The sequence below is a fragment of the Taeniopygia guttata genome, chromosome 14, assembly GCF_048771995.1.
Source record: "Taeniopygia guttata chromosome 14, bTaeGut7.mat, whole genome shotgun sequence".
In the NCBI taxonomy this organism is placed as follows: domain Eukaryota; kingdom Metazoa; phylum Chordata; class Aves; order Passeriformes; family Estrildidae; genus Taeniopygia; species Taeniopygia guttata.
The window spans coordinates 6,550,754-6,571,831 of NC_133039.1; the positions used below are offsets into that span (position 1 = coordinate 6,550,754).

At 47.1% G+C, this 21,078-nt stretch overlaps 1 protein-coding gene across 1 annotated transcript in view; it reads left to right on the plus strand.

Moving 5' to 3' along the window:
- LMF1 (lipase maturation factor 1) overlaps positions 1–21,078 on the plus strand; it is a 150,113-nt gene that overhangs the window by 13,221 nt on the left and 115,814 nt on the right. Inside the window, exon 3 of the mRNA XM_032751008.3 lies at positions 8,425–8,435. Coding sequence (XP_032606899.2) covers positions 8,425–8,435 — 11 coding nt within the window. The remainder of the gene's footprint in view (positions 1–8,424; positions 8,436–21,078) is intronic.

A 21,078-nucleotide genomic window follows, 5' to 3' on the forward strand; every position in this document is an offset into this window, starting at 1 on the left:
GGTTTCTGCAGGAATTTCAGCAGGAATTAAATCGCTTTCTGCAGGAATTTCAGCAGGAATTAAATCGGTTTCTGCAGGAATTTCTGCAGGAATTTCTGCAGGAATTAAATTGGTTTCTGCAGGAATTAAATCGGTTTCTGCAGGAATCTTAGCAGGAATTAAATGGGTTTCTGCAGGAATTTCAGCAGGAATTAAATCGGTTTCTGCAGGAATTTTAGCAGGAATGAAATCGCTTTCTGCAGGAATTTTAGCAGAAATTAAATCGCTTTCTGCAGGAATTTTAGCAGGAATTAAATCGCTTTCTGCAGGAATTAAATCAGTTTCTGTGCCAGAGTCACTAATGCACTTCTAAAACGACTGAGTAATTCTGGGATAAATTCACTTTTATCCCCCAGTAAGGTGTCTCCAGAGGGCTATTACATTTTTCTTATAGAAACAAACTTTTCAGCTGCTCTGCTACTGATCTCCTGTTTCTTCTCCTGTTGTTTCCTCCCTTCCAGCATTTCCAACTGGCATCTGAAAACCCTTCTTTCCCCTGGGTTATTGTGTTCCCAGAGCTCACTGCCCATTGTCAGACAGCACAGATTAAAAAAGGGAAAAAAAAAAAAAAAAAAGCTGGAATTGTGGGATTTAAAATCCTTTATTTTCTTTCTGGTTGAGTTGTAGGAGCTCAAGGGAATAAGTTAAACAAGGCAATAAATAAAATGTTATAGCACGAGGTGGCTGCAGGGTTTTTTTTAGTATGTTCTTCCCTTGGGGAAAGGGTGGTGCAGCTGCTGCCAGCAGGGATTTTGGGGACCAGGCAGGGATTTTGGGGGGGCCACAAAAGAGGGCCCAGGCAGGAACTTTTTATCCTGCTAGAAATATGAAATGTGCCCTTTGAAGCCCAAAAAATTGCCCAGAGGGGAGGAGCTGCCTCAGTTTCTGCCCCCAAGTTCCTCCTGCTGGTTTTCCATCTTTAGCTGCTGGAACAGAGCAGCTTGGGAGTTTCCCATTAAAGGAGATTTTTGGGAGGCCAAGTGTGCAGCAGGTCAGGAAGGCTTGGCTCTGAGGCAGGTGCTTTAATTGCAATTAAATGAGTGTCCTCAGGAGTTCATCTGCAGCAGAGAAAGGGGAAGGGCAGGGTTGTGGTGGAGGGTTTGTGGGGTTTATTCTCATTGAAAAGCACTTGAGCCATGCAGGGTTTAAGCAGGGTGAGCTGAGGGCTGCTGGGGCTCAGGAGGTGCTCAGGGAGTGTTTTCCCTCTCCAGGAGCAGTGAGTGGCCATTAAATGAACCTCTTCCAGTGCTTTTTCCTCTGATTTCCTACACCTTTGGGTTCTGAGACTTCAGGTGCTTTGTCCACAGTGATCCAGCCCAGGAGAGGCTGGAGACATTCTTTGAGTTTCTTACTCCAGGCTGTGAATCGGGGCTGGATTTAGCAAAACATTCCCATTTTGGAGTGCTTTAGTTGGTGACCATTTGATGCTGAGGGCACGAGAGTGTGGATGGGATCATCCTGGAGGGATTTTAAGGGTGATCCCATGGGCTGGGACACCTTCCACAATGCCAGGCTGCTCCAAGCCCTGTCCAGCCTGGCCTGGGACACTCCCAGGTCCTCACCAACCTCATTCTCCTTCCCACTGTCCCACCCAACCCTCCCCTCTGTCAGTTTGAAGGCATCCCTGCCTTTCCTGTCACTCCATTCCTTGTCATTCCTCTCTCCCCCTCTTTCTTGCAGGATCCCTTCAGGTCCTGGCAGGTCACAGTTGGGTCACCCTGAGGGTTGTCTATTTTCTAGATGTTTTAATGTGAAAGGGCAGGAATTCAAGCATCCTCCTGCTCTGGCTTCCAGGGATGCAGGAGCAAAACCTGGCTGTGATCCTTGGCTTCTTCCTCCTTGTGTTTCTATTTGAAAGGGAGAAATAAAAAAAAAATCCCACCAACCTCCCCCTGAAGCTGCCAAGGTTTTGTAGCTGAGCTCTGGTGACTCCAAGGCTGGACAGGTTTGATCTGTGAATTCCTGGAGCAGTGGGATAATTAAGACAGGCTCTCTTCATTAGTGCCCACATCTCTCTGGGGTGCTCCCTGTGCTGGTGCTGTAGAGCTCCTGTAGTTTTATTTATTTTTTTTTTTTTTTAAACTCACCTGGAATGTGGGTTTTTTTCAACCTTTCCAGGCTGAGCAATCCCAGCTCCATCCCTCTGCCCATCCTGGGGTTTCCTCTGGCCTGGAGGAGCCCTGTCCTGAGCAGCAAAATCCCCCTTGGAGCAGCTCCCAGCAACCCAAGGTAGCAGGAATTGGTGGCTCAGGGTTTTTTTGTTTTGTTTTTTTTTTAAGCAGTTTGGATAATTCAGGAAGAATTTTTTTTTTGTTTTTTTTGGGTTTTTTTTTTTTTCTTCTTGCAGACCCTGAAAATTCAGGAGCTGTGGAGAAAGGCATGGCAACCTGGGTGTCCTGGGTTTTCTCAGGACACGTGGGAAGTTCTCAGGGATCACTGCACAGGCAGGAATGGATGTGGCAGCTGTGCTTGACAGGGTGACCTTGGCAGGGGCTTCCCATCAGTCTCTATCCCGCTTTATCATGTCTGGAAGTGATACAGCCTTGCACTGAGGGGCTGTAATTCTTAACTGAGACCAGCTTTCCATTCAGGTTCCAAATGGAAGCAGAAATTCCTGTTGTGCCTGAATCCAGTGTCCAGTTTTGTGTATTAAAAAGAAATATCTCCAGATAAATCTCATTAACCGATATCACCTTGGTGCCTTTGCTGAATTGGAGGTTTTCAGTGCCTTGTAAACAGAACCCTTTTTGCATCTTAGCTTTATTTTCCCAGCTCTCCAAAATAGCCCAGAAACAACACCTAGAAAAGCTAGAATATCTCATTCCTTCATCAGGCCTTGGCAGGGAAGCTCAGGAATTTCTTTGTTATCTCAGCCTCGCGTCCCTTTTTGCTCCGAGCTGCCCTCCCTGTGTCCCCAGCAAGAAAAGATGATCTCTGCAAACATCAAGCCAGAGTTGCAGGATCTCAGGGGGTCATCCTTCCTGCCCAGGAAGCTGCTTTTTGGCACTTCCTCCCCGCCCAGAAGAGAGGGAATGGATCGGTTTCAAAGAATGCAGCCCTGAGCGCTGGGGATGACACGGGAATGAAAACAGAGAATTAATTCCATGTGACACCGCTGCCTGCAGCACAACTGGGAGCTAATGAAGCTAATGAGAACCATATTTGGGGTGAGGGATGAAAACTGAGCGGTGGCTGGTGGCAGAAATGAAGCACTTGAGTGTTTTCCTCTCCACTCCCAGTGTGGGGAAGGTTTCCCCTCCTTACCCTGGGTTGGGGTTGGGGTTGGGGTTGGGGTTGGGGTGGGAGCAGCCCTTGGGAGGTCCCAGTGGGATTTGGGGTGGGAGGAGCTGGTCCATGGCTGGGTTAGTGCTGCAGAGCTGGAATGTGGGAGGTGATGCAGGTGGCACTGGGCAGTGCCAGGAGAGATTCATTAATGCGATTGAGGGATTCCTTTTTTAATCAAGCAGTTACTGACACCCTGTTTTCCTGGGATTTTACCTGCAGAACCTTTCTGCTGGACCCCAGCAGTGCTCAGGAGGTGATTCCCACTTGTTCTAGGTCCTGGATGTGTCCAGGCTGCAGCTGATCCTGAGGTTTTCCGTCGGTGTCCAGCTGCTGTGGGGCTCATCCCAGCCTGGCCTCTGTTCCCATTTCGGTGTCCAGCTGCTGTGGGGCTCATCCCAGCCTGGCCTCTGTTCCCATTCCCCCTTTCCCTGCCCAAGGAGCAGCTCCCAGCGGGTTCCCAAAGCTGCCACCTGCTTTTGGCACTGGCAGGATTTCACCAGGGCAAACCCCACTGGAGTGTGGCAAACTGGGCACTCACCTGAGCCAGGCTTGGGGATCATTTTTGGCTTTGGGAAGGAGTGTGGGCAGAGTTGGTGAGTGCTGGGGCTCAGCTGCATAATTCCCATTTGTTCTCCTGACCAGGCCCTGCCTGGAGCACAGTTTGGTGTTTTGGGAAGAGCCAGGTGGATGCACATCCCATTCTTCACCCCCTGCTTGGCTCCAGCCCTGCCCAGGCACCTTCCCCAGCACGAGGAGCAAACCTCCTCCTCCTCCTCCTCCTCCTTTATTTTTAATGTTAGCCCCGTTCCTCCCATTTCAGTGTGGATGTTGTAATTACAGAGCACAGAATCCCAGCTTTTAGAGCTCTGCAACCACAAGAAAGTGAATCCAGAAACCAGACTGGTTTCATTTGCTCCCATTCCAGCTGATTTCCTCCCCCCACCGTGGCTGTGCAGTGCTGAAGGCTTGGCAGGGACCAAAACCAGCTGTCAAATAGGTTTCTTACCCCCACACTTTAAAGTTAATGATGTTCTGAAATTAATGGTGCACCAGACTAATCCTGGATCTCATTTTGATGGATTTTGCCAGGGATTTTTCCCAACTGGGCTGGGGAAGTGAATCCCCAGGTCCCAGGAAAAAAAAAAAAAAAAAGGTGGTTTTCCATTCTAAGTGTTTACAGCTTTAATTTGGTTGGTATATTGTGGTTTTCCAGCAAGCTCTCAGTAACTTTTGGAAGCTGTGGATGAGCTTTTGCACTGCTCAGAGCCAGGGAAGTGGCAGTGTCAGGGTGTCCCTTTGCTCTGGAATTGTCTGCGGGCACAGGAGAGGCCCGAGCCTTGGCACAAGGGAGGGGAAAAGCTGAAGGAGCTGAGTTGGTTTAGCTGAGGGGAAAATTGAAAAAGTGAATTAAATTAATTAGCTGAGGGAAAAGAGACAGGGATAAGGTGTGTGAAAGAAGCAGAGAGGTTGTGGAGTCATCCCTGGAGGTGTCCCAGGCCAGGAGCACTGGGACGGTGGGAGGTGGCCCTGCCATGGCAGGGGTGGCACTGGGTGGGATTTGGGCTTTTTCCAACCCAAACCATCCCAGGATTCTCTCTCCTGTCTCTCTCGGGACAGGACAAGAAGCTGCTGGTTTGTGTGGTGGGAAGGAAGATCCAGGTCAGGCTGAAGGAAAAGCCTCCTAAATGTCCACGTGGAATAATCCCAGGCTGGGTGCCTGGAGAGGGAAGGGAAATCTCAATTTCTGCCTGGCCAGGCCTCTGGCTTGAGGTGGTTCTCTCACAATCCTCTCCTGGGACAGGTGCATTTCCCACATTTTCTGTACTTCTGTGCCTTAACCCTTCTTAACACCCTGCTGGCTTTGTGGCAGGTGGCTCATGCAGCTTTCCCTGTGGCTGGAATTTTGGAAGGAAGCTCCCTTTGCTTGCCTGGGGCTGCTGGAGGGCAGAGGATCCCCTGGGATATGGAGATCCCTTGCAGGGACATCTTTCTTTCAGGAATTTTCATAGAGGAGCACAGAGAGAAGAAAGAGAAAACAATTTTTATTTCTGCTCCTTGTTTTCCCATATGGAATGTGTTTGGAGAATTGTTTACCTGGGGTGATGGCTTGGGTGGATTCTGGTGAGGATTGTTTGAGCCTGGTGGCCAATCCAACCCACCTGGGGCTGGACTCTGGAGGGAGGGTCACAAGCTGGGAGTGAGTTAGATATGGGAGTTAGAAAAATGTAGGTTTGTAGTTTTAATATCTCCTTTAAACAGTATATTAATGTATTGTAGTATAGTTATAATAAAGAAATCATTCAGCCTTCTGATCTGGAGTCAGGCATCAGCATTTCTGCCCTGCATTTACAATGGAGATTCCCTGCCAGAGGGAAGACCTGCAGAGTTAAAATTCCACATTCCCAACCTTCCCAGGCATGGGATACCTCCCAGTGGATCTCCCACCTCATGGAGACCTCCTGGAAACCTCCTTCTGGGGACCAAATCCTGGTGGAGAATAGAAAATATCCCTGTACCCATTAACTTTTCCCTCATCCCGAGTTCCAGGGCCCAGGGAAGGAGAGGGATTTGGGATGGAGGTGGAAGTTTCCATCTGGGATCACTTTCCATGGGGATGTTCTCCGTGGGGAACAGCAGTGGGAGCTGTTAACACCAGCTGCAGATTTAGGGATGAGCAGGGAATTCTCTGCCTGTGGGAATTCAGCTGGTGTTGGGCACTGCTGGGCTGGAACTGGTTTTACTCTGTTTTTGGGTTTTCCTCAGAATTGATAGCTGTAAAACAAACAGAGTTTATAGATGTAAAGGTAAAATCTGCCTGGTTTATCCTGTTTTTAATGGATTCCATTTGGAGTGGTATTTTTTGGGGAATATTTTACAGGTTTAGGGACCCCTGTCCCAAACAACTTTTGCATTAAATAACCTGTGCTGCTCTGGGGTAGCTGAGTGGAGAAGGAAATGTGAATTTATGGGGCAAGTCTGGCTGATGAGCTCCTTCTCCAGTAAATAAAAACCACCATCCCTCATGCTTTGCATGCAGGAAAAAAAGGAATTCTCTGGAAAAGGTGGCTTTTTGTGTCAGGTGGGGAATTCCTGCTCCCTGGGAGGTTTTCCAGAGCTGTATCCTCAAAACCCTGACAGCAGGAAGTGTTTTCCTTGGGAATAATGGGGTTCAAAGCAGGTTTTGCTCTCAGTTTTTACTTTCCAGGAATACACTGAAGCTAGAATTAATCATCAGGACAAGGTGGTGAAAACAATTTAAGTCAAATATTAAATGATGTTTATGATTCCCAGCTGATCCAGGCTAAGTGGGACGTGGATTTTCCTCCCTTGACAAGTCAGGGCTGAAAATGTTGTCTGCCCCAGCAGAAAGCAGCCATGACATCACTTTTTAATGGCATTTATGCAATCCAAGTGGAATATACTTTGAATCAGCAGCATCTTATGCAATCCAACTGGAATATACTTTGAATCAGCAGAATTTCTGCATTTGACAACGTGCAGAACAAAAGTTCTGCTGGCGAAATTTACCCCCAAGCCTGCGAAATCAAATCCATGTTTTTCCTTTTTTCCTTATTATCTGTTGGGAATGTTTCAAATACCAAAATGTGAAAAAAACAAAACCAAAAAAACCAAAAGCAACAAACGACATTTTTTAATAAATACTTCTGTTAACTCATTACAGCCACCTTGAATACTAAAAACTGGTGATTAAATCCTAAAGCCCAAGCTGAAATCTGTGGGAATTGGGTACCTGCCCTGCTTGTACCTATTAAAAAGGAAGAAATCCCTGCAAGAATTCCTGCTGTTTTTATGGATTCGGAGCGGGCTGTTTGCTTTGGTTTCCTTGGCATTTGTCTCGCAGGCTTCTTCAGAGAAATAAATCCACAAGTGTTTGCCTGTCATCACATGACGGGGCCGGGAGCCTGGCTTGATGTAATCAGCACCAGGCACACGTCAGAAAACTTCATGTGCTTCAGAAAAATACAATATTTTATTAATTCCTCATTTAGGGGGGGTGAGGGGGTGTTTTTAATGAGCCTCAGGAGGTTCTTGACTTGTGCCAAAAAATGAGAATAATTCCTGCGAGTCGGTGGTGGAGATCAGCAAAGTGAGGTGCCCTTAGTGACAAATAACTTCATTAAAAGCTGCTTTTATTGTTCATTAAATTACAAATTATCCTGCTTTTTGTTGTTTTTTTTTTTCCTCTTTATACGTCGGTAAATCTGTAGGAAATTGTTGTTAAATATGGTGTGAAATGTTGAGGTTGATGAGTTCAAAAAGCCATCCATGATGAGTATAAAATGCAATTTATTCAGGATATTTTCAGTTGTAGTAAATCCTTCTAAAAATCTTTGAAACCTGGTGTCTTTCTTAGTACTGGGGGTGTTTCTTTGGGGGGTTAGTTTAATATGCTGCAAATACAAATAAACAAATATAAAATAAAATATAAAAATGAAATAGAAATCAATAAACAAATACAACTACATATAAATAAATGCAAATACAAATGAATAAATAAACAATTACAAATAAATATAATAAATAATACAATTACAATATAATAATAATACAATGACAATAATACAATTACAATACAATAACAATACCATTACAAATAGATACAATAAAATTGTTAATTATAATAAATAAACAACAATACAAATAATACATACATATACATATACAAATATAAACAAACAAATACAAATAAAAACAAAATCCTGATGGGGGATTGAAGCCATACTGAGAATAAACACAATTTGAAGAACAGCATCTTGCTCAACTTTGGGATTAAAAGTCAATTTTAATCAGAATTGGTAATTTTGCAGAAAACCACCATGCTGAGGCTGAAGGGAGCAATTCCTTGGAGTGCTGAGCAGCCCAAAAATTCAGGAATTTTCTCCTTTTCCCTTTCCATGCAGCAGCATTTGCCCGTTTATTGTGCATTTCATGCAATTCAGGATTTTTCTCTACTCCCTGACAGAGTGTTGAACCCCCAAATGTTGGAAGTGAGGAACAAAACCAGCACAAGACGTCGTTCCCTGGAATTTCTCAACCCCAATTTTAATTCTTTTGCTTTCTCTTCATTTTGTTTTGCAGGTATTCCTTTGGTAAGTGACTAAAAATGAGCCAAAACTGCAGTAATATTTTGTTGATGCATTTGTGGGTATGTAGATTTTCCATTTTTCCACCTTGTTTGTTCTTCTTCTGGCATGTTTAAATATTTTTCTTTTGCTGGCATATTGAATTTTCTTAAAATTTTCTTTTAAGGGTATTTTAATTCAGTTTATTTTTTTATTAAGCTTTTGATAAAATTTCTCTGTATCAATTTTTGATTAAATTTCCCTGCATTTCTTTGTACCCACGTGCCCTTAAAGAAAGGAAATTTTGTAAATTGAACCTGAGGAGAGTTGATGGAAGTCAACTCTCCAGTCCAGAGGGTTGGACTGGAGTTGCTCACCCTCTGGGTGTGTTGCTGATGGGTGTAGAAAAAGGGTTTGTTTTTTTGTTTTTCAAGTGGTGGTTGATGTTTTCTTGGCTTTTCCTCACGTCCCAAGTGGAGATCCCCCTCCAAGGAGCCCTTTGTACGCAGTGGCGTCTCTCCCTTCCCCGTTTTTGGCGTGAGGGTTCCTTCGGAATGAGATGAAGGAGATGTAAATCTCCAGTTCCTTTTGTTAGAGTACAGGAAAACCACAATATTTTTGTTATAATATAGCTGAAACAACAACATTGTCATCCATTGCTGGGGCAGTACATTAAATATTGCTGAGCTCTGGAAGCCTCATTCTTTGGGAGCATCTACTTCAAAGCAAGATCCTTAAAAAAAAAATAAAATTCCTGGAGAGTTCTTTGTAAGTGCTGACCGTTTCCTATCCCCCTCCAGGAAGTGTGGAGGGTTTTTTTTTTGCTACATCTCAGGATGGATTTTGGTAGCCTCCATTCAATCTCCAGGCTGTCCCTGTGAATCTTAAAGAACTCCAGAGCCTGGAAATAACAACAAGTTATAGGATCAACTGGTATTGCCACAGGTTTTGCTCTTTGCTCTTAATCCTGGTGGGGAAAAGTGATTTAAAATCCTCCTCAGTGGAGGGAAGGAGCTGGGAATCAGGAGTGCAGAGCCCCAGGTTGGGCTGTGGATCCCTGGAAGTTGAGCAGCTGCTCTGGGATGGAGATCCTGGCTAGGGAACCAGGAGTGCAGATCCTCAGGTTGGGCTGGAAGCTGAGGAGCTGCTCTGGGATGCAGAACCAGGAGTGCAGAGCCCAGGTTGGGCTGTGGATCCCTGGAAGCTGAGGAGCTGCTCTGGATGCAGATCCTGGAATGCAGAGCCCCAGGTTGGGCTGTGGGTCCCTGGAAGCTGAGGAGCTGCTCTGGATGCAGATCCTGGGAGGGCACTGGTGAAACTGAGCTGAGCCAGGCCTTGTGCTGAGCTGGGATCACTTCAGGCTGAGTTTATTGCTCCTCTGCTCTAAACCTGGCTTTGGATCCAGAGGGGCACCCTCAGGGAGGGGGTGGTGGAGGCACAGGTCCAGATCCAGGGCCACTTCTCCTCCTTGTTTTTGGAAGGGCACTGGTCTGGCAATGCTGTTCCTGGCTGGATGAATGGGATGGATGGATTGTTAGGATGGGATGTGTGGATTGTTGGGATGGGATAGATGGACGAATTTTTGGGATGGGATGAATGGATGGATTGTTGGGATGGATGGATTGATGGGGTGGGTGGATGGATGCATTTTTGGGATGAATGGATGGATTTTTGGGATGGATGAATGGATGGATGGATTGTTGGGATGAGGATGGGTGGATTGTTGGGATAGGATGGATGGAGGATTTTTGGGATGGAATGGGTGGATTGTTGGGATGGGATGGTTGGATTGATGGGATGGGTGGATGGATTGTTAGGATGGGATGTGTGGATTGATGGGATGGATGGATGGATTTTTGGGATGGATGGCTGGATGTGCTGCCCGCCCTCACTGGAGCACAGCTGCAGGACCAGGCTGCTTCTCCAGAGCCTTCCTGGCTTCTCCCCTCCTTGGCCTAAATCTACTCTTGGATTTTTGCTGTTCCAAGGCCTTTCCCTCATGTTCTCCACTGGAGCTCCTTCCAGGAGTCCTGGTGGCCTGGCCTGGCTCAGCTCTGCCTCTCTCTCCAGGTTCCCTCTGAGCTCCTGGGACTAGAAAGAGCCCCCAAGGCCAATTTCTGCTTTATCCTCCCTGAAAATTCAGGAGCTGTGTTCTCCTGGCTTGGAATGAGGCCAAAGCTGCCTCACCAGGTCTGTGGTGGTGCCACCTTTGCTGATTCTGGCCCTGGGTTCTCTCCAGGAGCAGGAGCTCCTGGGGAAGCCTCCAGGGACTCCTTTTTTTCCCAGTGGAAATCTGATTCCATGTAGGGATTTATTATCCTTGCTCTAGCAGAGGCTTGGAAAAGGTGCTGCTTTTTTCCAAGCTTTCTTTTCCTCTTTTTTTTTTCCTGCTCTACCTTCTGGTTTTAAGGAGCCCCCAGATATTCAGAAGAAACTTTGAGGGTCCTGAGTCTGTCTTAGAAAAAAGGTGGCACTGGGGAGTTAAAAGCAGGAAAACTGCAAGGATGGAGTGAGTTGTAGCAGGGTGAAAATCCAGGGAAAATGAGGTCACTGTCCAGAGAGATCCCTGAATTATCCCAGTGGTTGTGGGATCCCTGTTCCCAGCAAGGAAAGGCAGGAATGCATCCGCTGCCCTCGTGGCTATCAGTGGGTCATTAAACAGAGAGGATGGAGCAGAGGCTGATCCCATTTGACTCCTGATGCTCCAGAGTGTCCTGCTTGGAGCCAAAGCAAATGTTTCCTTAGGGATCATTCCAGGGAGCCTGGCTCCTGCACTCCTTGCAGGCCAGAATTAGAAGCACATTTTAAAAGCAAAGAAAAAAATTTTCTTTTTTTCCCCCCTCCCTCTCCCAGTAAACTTCCTTGTTCATTTTGGTGTGGAGAAAAGACAATCCTTGGACAGACTCTGGAGGTTTTTTTCCATTATCTGTAAACATGGAATGAGCAAATAACTGAGTTCCTGCCCAAAATGCCCCCCAACTTGATATTGCATCTATTAGCTCAGAATTTGAGCTGAAGTGTGTTTTGATTAGAAGTAGAATAAAAAGTTGAGAGCCGAGTATTTGTAATTCTCCATCACTTGTTAAATCCTCACTCTTTGCTTCAATGCAAATTGTTCCAAGGAGGATTTTCTTTTAAAAGGTCTTCAGGGATCTCGAATTTTAGATGTGCATTGACATAAAATTAAATGTTCGAGTGCACAGCTGGGGTTCTGGGTGAGATGGAGGAGATGTTTCTGCTCTGTGAGCGTTCCCAGGGAAGGGGGGAAGTTTTCCTTTAGCTGCACCAGCCTGGAGAGCAGCTCTGTGGTCTTGGAGGAAAATCACAGAATAATGAGGTTGGAAGAGACCTCCAAGATCATCACGTCCAACCTATGCCCTGACACCACAACTAGATTATAGCACTGAGTGCCGTGTCCAGTTTTTTTCTTTTAATTTTTTTTTTTTAATTTTAATTTTTAAAATGAGAGGAAAATGAAACAACTGAGGTCCAACCTCACAGGTGCTGGTCCAAAGCTTGGCTTAAGGTGGGGATGGGCTGAGCTAAGCTGGAGATTGCTGCAGACCCCTCTGCAGAGGGGGAGGCTGCCCAGGAGAATTCCCTGGCAGAGAAGCTGTGGCTGCTCCATCCCTGGGAGAATCCAAGGCCAGGCTGGAGCAGACCTGGGAGAGTGGAAAATTGCCCATGGCAGGGCGTGGAGCTGGACCTAAAGCTGAACCTAAAGCTGCTTTCCAGCCCAGTCCAGTGTGGGATTCTACGTGGCAGCACAGAATTCCCAAGCTGGCATCCCATGGCACTGTTGGTCCTGGCAGCGGGACGTGGGGTTGGGCTGCTCCCTGTTATTCCCAGAGCATTTTGCTCCATTCCCAGCAGGACACCCTGGATCCCAGAGGATCCCAGAGCATCCCAGAGCATCCCAGAGCATCCCAGAGCATCCCAGAGGATCCCAGAGCCCCTGGCAACGGCTGGGCTGCTCTTTATTCACCCCCCTACACCAGGATGGGAGGGTTGGAGCTGCTTCCCAAACCATTCCTGCTCCTGCCTAATATTGGGATCTGCTGTTCCTATTGCTGCTGTAAGAGTGGGAAACTTTTCTCTCTGTCTTATTAAATCTATTTTTCAAGCTGTCACTTAAGCAGGTCTAGTGACAGAGTCGGATGTTTATGTGGCCCTGGACACTTGAACTCTGGTGTTTTCAATCACAACAGCACCTTTTGCCAGCCGGTCTGAATTAAAAACTCCCCCTGACCTTTTACCCCCGGCCCTCTTAAATTCATGCTTTAAAAACAGCTTAATGAGGGGTTTACTGGCCCAATTGGAAGTTTTTATTAAAACCTATTAGTGAGCTGGAGTAGCCTGCCTGAAGGAAACGATTAGGCCAGAGCAGCTCAGCTCAGAGCTGGCCCTTAGCCACTCCAGCTTTTCCCTAAACTGCTTCCAGACCCACGTTAACCCCAGCCTGCACGGAATTCATATCCTCTGCTTTAATTTATGCCTTGTCTGATTCCTGCCCAGCCTCACCCACAGTTGGGTTTAGTGCTGCTAGGCCTGGCTTAAAGGGCAGCGGGGCTTTGGCTTGTTTGGGAGCCTGGTGGCTGTTGTTATCTGTTATCAGCAGCCTGAGCTCGTGTCTGGGGCACTGAGGAAGCAGGGCCAGAAGTCACAGCACTTCTTTAATTCCTGTTTTTTTTTCCCAGTGCATTCCCTGTGTGGCACAGAGAGCTGCTTTTTGTAAATGCAGGTGAACACAGTGGGAAGAGATGCTGGTGTCTGACTCCAGCTCGGAAGGCTGAATGATTTCTGTATTATAACTATACTATAACGCATTATTATACTATATAAAGGAAGATACTAAAACTACAAACCTACTTGTCCTAACTACCAAATCTAATTCCTTACCACTGGCGACCCTCTCTGAGAGTCCAGCCCCAGGTGGGTTGGATTGGCCACCAGGCTTAAACAATCCTCACCAGAACCCAACCAAGCATCACTCCAGGTAAACAATTCTCCAAACACATTCCACGTGGGAAAAACAAGGAGCAGAAATAAAAATTGTTTTCTCTTTCTTCTCTCTGTGCACCTCTATGAAAAATCCTGAGAGAGAGAAGGATGTGCCTGGCACAGCTGCTGCCCTTCCCTTGTGTGCTGACCAGCCCCAAAGCAGCTGTTCCAGCAGAAATGGGAGCAAGGCTTTGCTTCAGGGCCTGTAAAGTTGTGGCTGAGAAATATTTCCAGAGGAAAAAGTAAAGATGTCAGCCTCAGAGTGAGGAAAACACTATTACTTCCCCCTAAAGAGGGGAGGTATTCCCCCAAATCTCCTGCTGCCCCAGGGGTGAGGTGTGGAAAGCCACGATGCTCCTGGGGAAGCTTTCCATGAGGAATGTCCCAGCACAATGGAGCTGGAGATGCACGGGGGGAACAGCTGAGGTTTGAGGTGAAATTGGGTTTTCTGGAGGACACAGACAGGAGCTGGAGGGTGGAAATCCCGGCTGGCTTCTGCTGCCAACTTCCAGTTGGATCTCGGCTTGTTTTGCTCTGTGTTTTGTGTTAAAAATTAGGCCAGTGGTTCTTGCCTGTCTTCAAAATAAACCTTACAAGGATGCTGAAGCTTTGGAGATGTTATCTCCATGTTCTTATCTCCATGGACTTGAGGGACACAGGCCAGAGCTCCAAATTTTCAGGAAGAACCATTCCCACCCTGCCCATGGCAGGGGTGGGAATGGGATGGGCTTTAAGGTCCCTTCCAACCCAGACCACCCCAGGGTTCTGTAAAGCCAAACCAAAGGCTGAGATTTGGACTCTCCCTTCCAAAACCTGGTTGCAGCCTGGAAATGAGCCAGATTCCCTCCTAATAAGACAACAGTAGCAAAACTAATGGGGAGAAAAAACCCAGGAAATTCCCAATGTGCCAACCAGCCCGCTGTTTAATTGACAAATATTTTGGTTCTGGGATGCACCTTGAGCATGATAAAGCAGAAATAATCCCAAAAGAAAAAGCAACTGGTCCCTCTGCACAGCCCACATTCCCCCAGAGTCACCTCCTGCCTGCATTTCTCCTGGCACATGGCTGCACCGACCTGGGTGCATTTAAAAAAGAATGTTTAAGGAAAAATCTGCCATTAAAGTTATTACTGCAAAGTAGTGCCTTTGATTGCGGCAATTATGCAAATGAGCTGAAGGGATAAAATACTCCTTAACGAGGCCTGATGGAAATGGTGGTGCTTGAAGGAGTGTAGAACTTCTCCAAGGAGCTTTCCATGCCTGGAATTTTCTTCCAGCCCTTTGCCACGTTCCTGGATCTCGACCTGTGTCACTGCTGACCGGCCTGCGGATGTGATTTTATTTTCCCTTCATCCAGGAATGTAAGTGGGTGGAATGGGAACGCTGGCCTTGCAGAAAGTGGGAGAGCCTTTCCCTGAGCAAATTGTTTCTGCACAGCTCTTGTGACCCAGCTTTTGGCCCGGCCTGGAGAAAAAGGAAACAAACAAAAATGCCTTTTGCAGGGAGGGGTTTCGTTCTTGGGAGAGATTTGGGAAGAATTCGGGTGGTCAGGCTTTGGAAGGGGATGCCCAGCAAGGTTTGGGGTTCCCATCCCTGGAGGTGTCCAAGGAATTCCTGGAGGTGGCACTCAGAGCTCTGGGCTGGTGGGCACAGCTGGGATGATGATCCTGGAGGGCTTTCCCAGCCTCAATAATTATGGAATTTTCTGATCTTTTTCTAAAAATGGACTTTCCCAACTCTAAAGATCCTGGCATTCCATGATTTCCATCAGGAAAGGTGCAGTGGCCTGGGTGACTGTCAGGGGTGGAGCTCTCCTGCCTTAAGGCTCAGATTGAAGCGTTGCCAAATTCACTGGAATTGTTTCCAACGAAATTGTTTCCAAGCAGGAATTTGGATCCTGGTCTCCACAATTTGGGAAAAGATGGCCTGAGTTAGATGGGAAGTGTCTGGTGTGGCTGAGGGAATTATCTCCTGTTCCTGTGGGGTGCTTCAGCTCAGGGTTTGGCTGTTGGAGCAGAGCTGAGGGGTCAGAAAAGAGGGAGAGGGATTTTTGTAGGGGCAGTTCGTGACAGGATGGGGGGCAGCAGGTTTAAACTGCAGTGGGCAGGGATAGATGGAATGTTGGGAAGGAATTCCCCCCATGTGAGGGTGGGGAGGGGCTGGAATGGCTTTCCCAGAGAAGCTGTGGATGCCCCTGGATCCCTGGAAGTGTCCAAGGCCAGGCTGGAGCAACCTGGGATGGTGGAGAGTTTTGGGATTGGAGCTGAATGGGCTTTAAGGTCCCTTCCAACCCAAACCATCCGTGATTCTACTCTAGGAGAAAGGCAATTAGACTAATTAGCTGTAATTGCTCCTGGTGTGTAAGACTGAACCTGTTCTCAGGTTCACCTGCAGAGTTTGATCCTGGCCCTGAGCTCTCCTGGGCTCCTTATCAAGCCAACACTTGGTCTTATCTTGCAGGAGCCTCTCTGTTATCTCTCCCAAGCTTTCCCTGGATTTGTGTTAAGCCTCCCATTAAACCCCAGGCTTTCTGCCTGCTCCCAGTTCTCCTCCTGTGCAGGAGCAGGAGCAAGCCTGGGGGTCAGGGAAGTGCCAGCTCAGTTCTTTAAAAAATACCAAAATCCTCGAGCAGCCTTTTTGCAGCAGGGTGGATCTGAACCTCACGTTTTGAGGAGGATTTGAATGTCCAAACGTCCCAATTTTGGGCTGATTGCTCCCTGTTTGTGCTAAAAAATGGATTTTTTTAACCAAGAAAAGCTTGTTCGAAATTCATTATAAACCAGGGAAGTGCTGCCCAGCACCAAAACGCTGCCACCACTTTGGGCTGGAATTCAGATCGTGTGACATCTCTGGGGTTTTAGGAGATCCCATGGAATTCCCAGCTGGAATGTGGCTGGGAAGGGGTGATTTATTCCCCCACTCCTTTGGGGAGTGGAAATTTTAATGACCCCAAGGATACAATCCTCCTTTTGTGCAGCCCCACCTGCCCAGGCTGGGATGGGGTTTGGAATGGGAGGTGTGGAAAAGAAAATCAGGGATGTGGGGCTGCTGTGAGCCTGCTCCAGCTGTGATCACAAATATCCTGGGGGTTGTTGCTTTTCCCTCTTTTGGTTGTTCCCATTTCATTACAAAGGATGAGTTTTCCCTCTGGAAAACCAGAGCAAAGACCCCCAGCAAGGCTGACCAGGAATACCCCCACAAAGTGCTCCTGTAAATGTGGTATTGTGGGATTATTTTCAGCCTTTTGCTCTATTAAAAAAAAAACAAAACAAAACAAAAATCAAACAAGTGTTTTAAAGAGGATTTTTGGCAGGTGTGACAGCAGCTGCAGAGGACACTGGCTTTATTTGATGGAATCATGGAATGGTTTGGGTTGGATGGGACCTCAAAGCTCATCTTGTTCCATGATGTTCCACTATCCCAGGTTGCTCCAAGCCCTGTCCAACCTGCTCTCCACCTGATTTATGGAATTCTGCTGGATGTTAAACCCTTGTGCTTGAAGGATCTTGAGATGCCAAGCAATTTTGGCACTTTTTGTCCCTGCAGTACTTGCCAGCTGTCCCTAACTGTGGGGAAAACCCGCCTGCTTGGCTTCACCTGGAAACAACCACCCCCAGGGAATGTTTTGTGAGCCCAAAACCCACCTAAAAGCAGAATCCACCTCGGAAAGTGGGAGATAGGAAGGTTTTCTCCTGATTTTCAGTGAGAAAGACCAGCTGGGGAGGCTGCAGTGGAAGCAGTGGGTCAGTGCTGACACCTCTCAGCACGGAGCTGCTCAAACTCCCTCTGCTGTCTCCAGGCTTTTGAAGGAAGGAGGATGAGAGCTGGGCAGAGCTGCCTTCAAGGCTTCCTTCCATCCAAAGCTCAGCTCTGGCACGGGGGAAGAAGTTTGATTTTTGTTCTTGTGTTTTCCTGAAGTTAAATAAACCTTGATGTGCAGAGTAACCCTTGGACAATCACAATAAACCAAAGGGCATCCAAGGAACTGCTGGAGTTTTTCTTTTCCATTATCCACTGTCACTTCCAACATCTGATTTCCCTGTGGCTCCTTCCCATTCCATGCCCTTTTTCTGCCCTGATCTACATCCCACAGGAGTTTTCTGGCTGAGTGATTCGTGAGGGTGATTCCAGCTCTTCCCATGGAGTTTTGGAGCTCCATTTTTCCTGGGGATGGTGGGTCCTGATGGAAGAATGATTAATTAAAGGGTTGAGATCTTGGCATTGGACACCTCAGTGCAGCTGGGAGTTGTGGGGAGCTCTGAGGGAGGTTGGAACCTTTTTAAGGAATCCAACTCTTGGAATATTCTCCATCCCTTTAATCGATCTGGGGTGTGGATGTCTGTGGATTTGGGTTGCTTTCCATCAGGAATATCTGATGAGAAGAAGTTTGGGTCAGGTTAAATGATTGATTTTTTTGTCTTTTATTAATCAGTGAGAGGACTGCGAAAGCTCTTGGTCTGGAGCACCTTCTCCATCTCCCTGCAGGATCCCAGCTGGAAGCAGCCACAGCTTTGCAATAAAAATGGAAAAAAAAATTTCCATTTTCCTGCCCATTATTATCTGGTACTTTCTTTTGGCCATGGATTAAAAATCCATTGGTTTGGGCAATAAAATGAAGGCTTTTTTTCCAGGACATTTGTCCTGTGTTCTTATCTATTCTTATCCCTTTTTTCCTGCAGGAAGGAGGAGAAGGAACAGGATTGTTTTTATCCCTTCTTTTAAGTTGTCTTCTTAGGGATATTTATTTGACAGCTTGATGCTACTGAAGGTTAAATATTGTTTAATTGTATTTATGCTGGCAGAGCCCCTTTTGGAATTCTCTGGGATTCTTCACAAGTCTCTATTTTGAGGTTTATTGCATTTTCTGTGTTCTCTTCATGCATCAGAACTGGTGGAAGTGAGAGCCAGAGGTCAAATTTGATCTTCCTCTAAATCCAGACTCCTTGATCTGCCTGGAGCAGGGAACAAACTCCATGAATGGAGCTATCTGTGGGTTTCTTCTTGAAGTCCCTTTGGCCAAAAATGTTGTTTCCTTGGTATTATTTGTGGGAGTGCGCTGAGGCTGAGCAGATTTTTGTATCAACGAAATGACAAGTCAGGATTTTTGGAATTGATGCAGTTCTTTTTGCCTTGCCATCTTTAAATTAGGAAGAAAACGTGTCGTAGTTGAGAGATAAATACAAATTTAGACTTCAGTGGTAGCAGCAATTGTGTGGTTTAGTGAGGTTGTGCACGTGAAGAACTCTTAGCAACCAGATTTTCTGTATCCCCCTGCCTTGCAAAGGGAGCAGGAGCTCGTTAATGACTGAGCATCATTAAAAATCAGGCTTGAAGGGACTTTATGGGGTTTCACTGCATCAGCTGAACTCCTGATTTGGGGTTAAATCACTCCAAGATCCAAAACCTGAAAGGGAAAGAGCACAAAGTGCTTGAGCCGTGTCTGAAAACCACCAGGGAGCTCAGGAATGGAGCTGCCACTTCTGCTGCTGTCCCCAGGGTCTGTTTGCTGACAGGAATTTCCTGGGAGCTGAAATCCTTTTGTGGTTTTCTGTCCTCTGTGGCATCTTTGCCTGCTTCCTGCTGAGCCCTGTGTGGGCTGCCTCGATTTCCTGAAATATCCCCCCATCCCTGGGCTGTCCCAGCCTCATGTTCCCATTCCTGATTTCAGGGCAATGCTACCTAGCCAAATATTTCTGGCCACCCCCTCACTGCATCCCTGCAACTCCTCAAGAAAATGGGATTCATTTATTTACTTTAAGCCCAGGGAAATGATTTTCTCATGGGCTTTTTTTCCATCCCCAGGCCGGGTGAAACCGCAGTGTTAAGCCATCCTCCTCCCAGCCATCCCTGGGAAGCTGCAAGCAGCCAAGGTACATATTTGCTGGTACTCCAAAGCAGACAAGTGTCAGGATTTCAAAGCAAATTCCAGCTGAAATCTCTGCTGCACCTCAGCTCCCGTGCCTGGACGTGGAGCAGTTGCTGCTTTTATGGCAATTCTCTGGTGTTTTCCTGTTCTTTTTTAAGGGGTGGGACTGGATGAATCCCAAAATTACCTGTCCTTGTCATAGCCTGGAGGAGAGAAGGCTCCTGGGTGACCTCATTGGGGATTTTGGCACCTGAAGGAGCCACAATAAATATGGATTTTCTCTTTATTTCCACATTTTTAGATACTAAAATAATTTATCTTTAATATCTGTGCTCATGTGGCGGCTTAGAGTAGGAGGAAGTGTGAAAGGATCTTGAGGGGGGGGAAAGAACCATGGAAAAATTGAAGGATGAGGGGCAGAAACCTCCAGGGAAACAGTTCCTGTCCCTTGTTTTGGGTTCCTGAAGGAATGGTGTTGTTTTGGAAGGGAGAAATACAACCACAGCCCTTTGTCACAGATTGTCACCAGGGCAAACACTGCCAGGAGCTTTTTATTCATTAAATACAGGTTGGGAAGCAGCAGGGGGAAAGCCCAGGAGTAGATGTGGGGCAGTGTCTGGGCACTTGGATTTGCCCAGCCAGGGAAGGCACAGCCTGCAGAGGCAGAAATTCCCAGAGGGATGGGCAGGGGAGTGCCAGGGAGGTGTCTGAGGGGATAATGCAGAGCTCCAGCTCTTCCCATCTGTCCTTTAAAATCCCACTTTTCCTCCCCTTTATCACATCTAATATAAATATTCTCCATTCTCGTTTACAAGGCTTCTTAATAATCCTAATAATGTTCCTAATAACATTATTCTGGCTCATTCAGCTTTTCAAACAGCCAGTGGCCAGGGAGAGGAGGAGATTTGGTGTTTTAGAATCAACCCTTGCAACGTGAGCTGCAGCACATCCAGCTCTGGGATTGGGGTTTCCGTGGAATTGGTGCCTTGGGGAGGCTGAGCCAGAGCAGAGGCTGAGCAGAGCTAAAGAATAAAGCAGGGATTTATTAAAAGAATCTCCTCAGTGGATCCACCTTGGGCAGCACCAGAGCCCAGCCAGGGCTGCACCCAAGATGAGCCAAAATGGTCCCAAAATGGACTCAAGGTCTCTCACTTTGATCAGTTCTGCTCCATTGGCACCTTGGAGTTCATTGTCCCATTCCAGCTTTAGGTTATGAATTCCCATCCTGCTTGTTTTTCTCTCTCCAGCCCACGGTGTTTGTGCTCCTGGGCTGAGATTTGGATCATTTGTCCTTGGTGCCCAGCTGGAGCAGGAATTGTTTTGTCTCCTGCTCTGTGCACAGAGCTCACCATCCCTAATGTGAAGCCCAGACCCACACACTAAAGCAGCTCAGAATGTGAAAATATAAAAGCCAAAACCTGAGGCATCATAACACGACTCTCAGAATGACAGCCTAAAGCAGCAGAGAATGTGCAAACACAACAGCCAAACCTGAGGCATCCTTTGGCCCCGCTGTGACCTGGCTGTGCCCGCGGCTCCGGGGCCATCCCCGCTCTGGTGCCCGTCCCTGGGCACAGCACAGGGAGCTCTGTCCCAAAAGGCTCCAGGATTCCCAGCTGGTTTGGCTCCCTGGGCTGGCAGCTGGAAGCTGTGGGTGCTGCCAGCCTGGAGAGGCTCAATCCCAAAAAGTGTCGTTTGGGATTAAATCAGCCCCAAACCAGGAGTGATCCAGACCATGGAGCAGGGATAAATCCCCGTCCCTGGGGGCTGAGCTGTGCTGCAGCTCCTTCTCTGTCGTGGAAA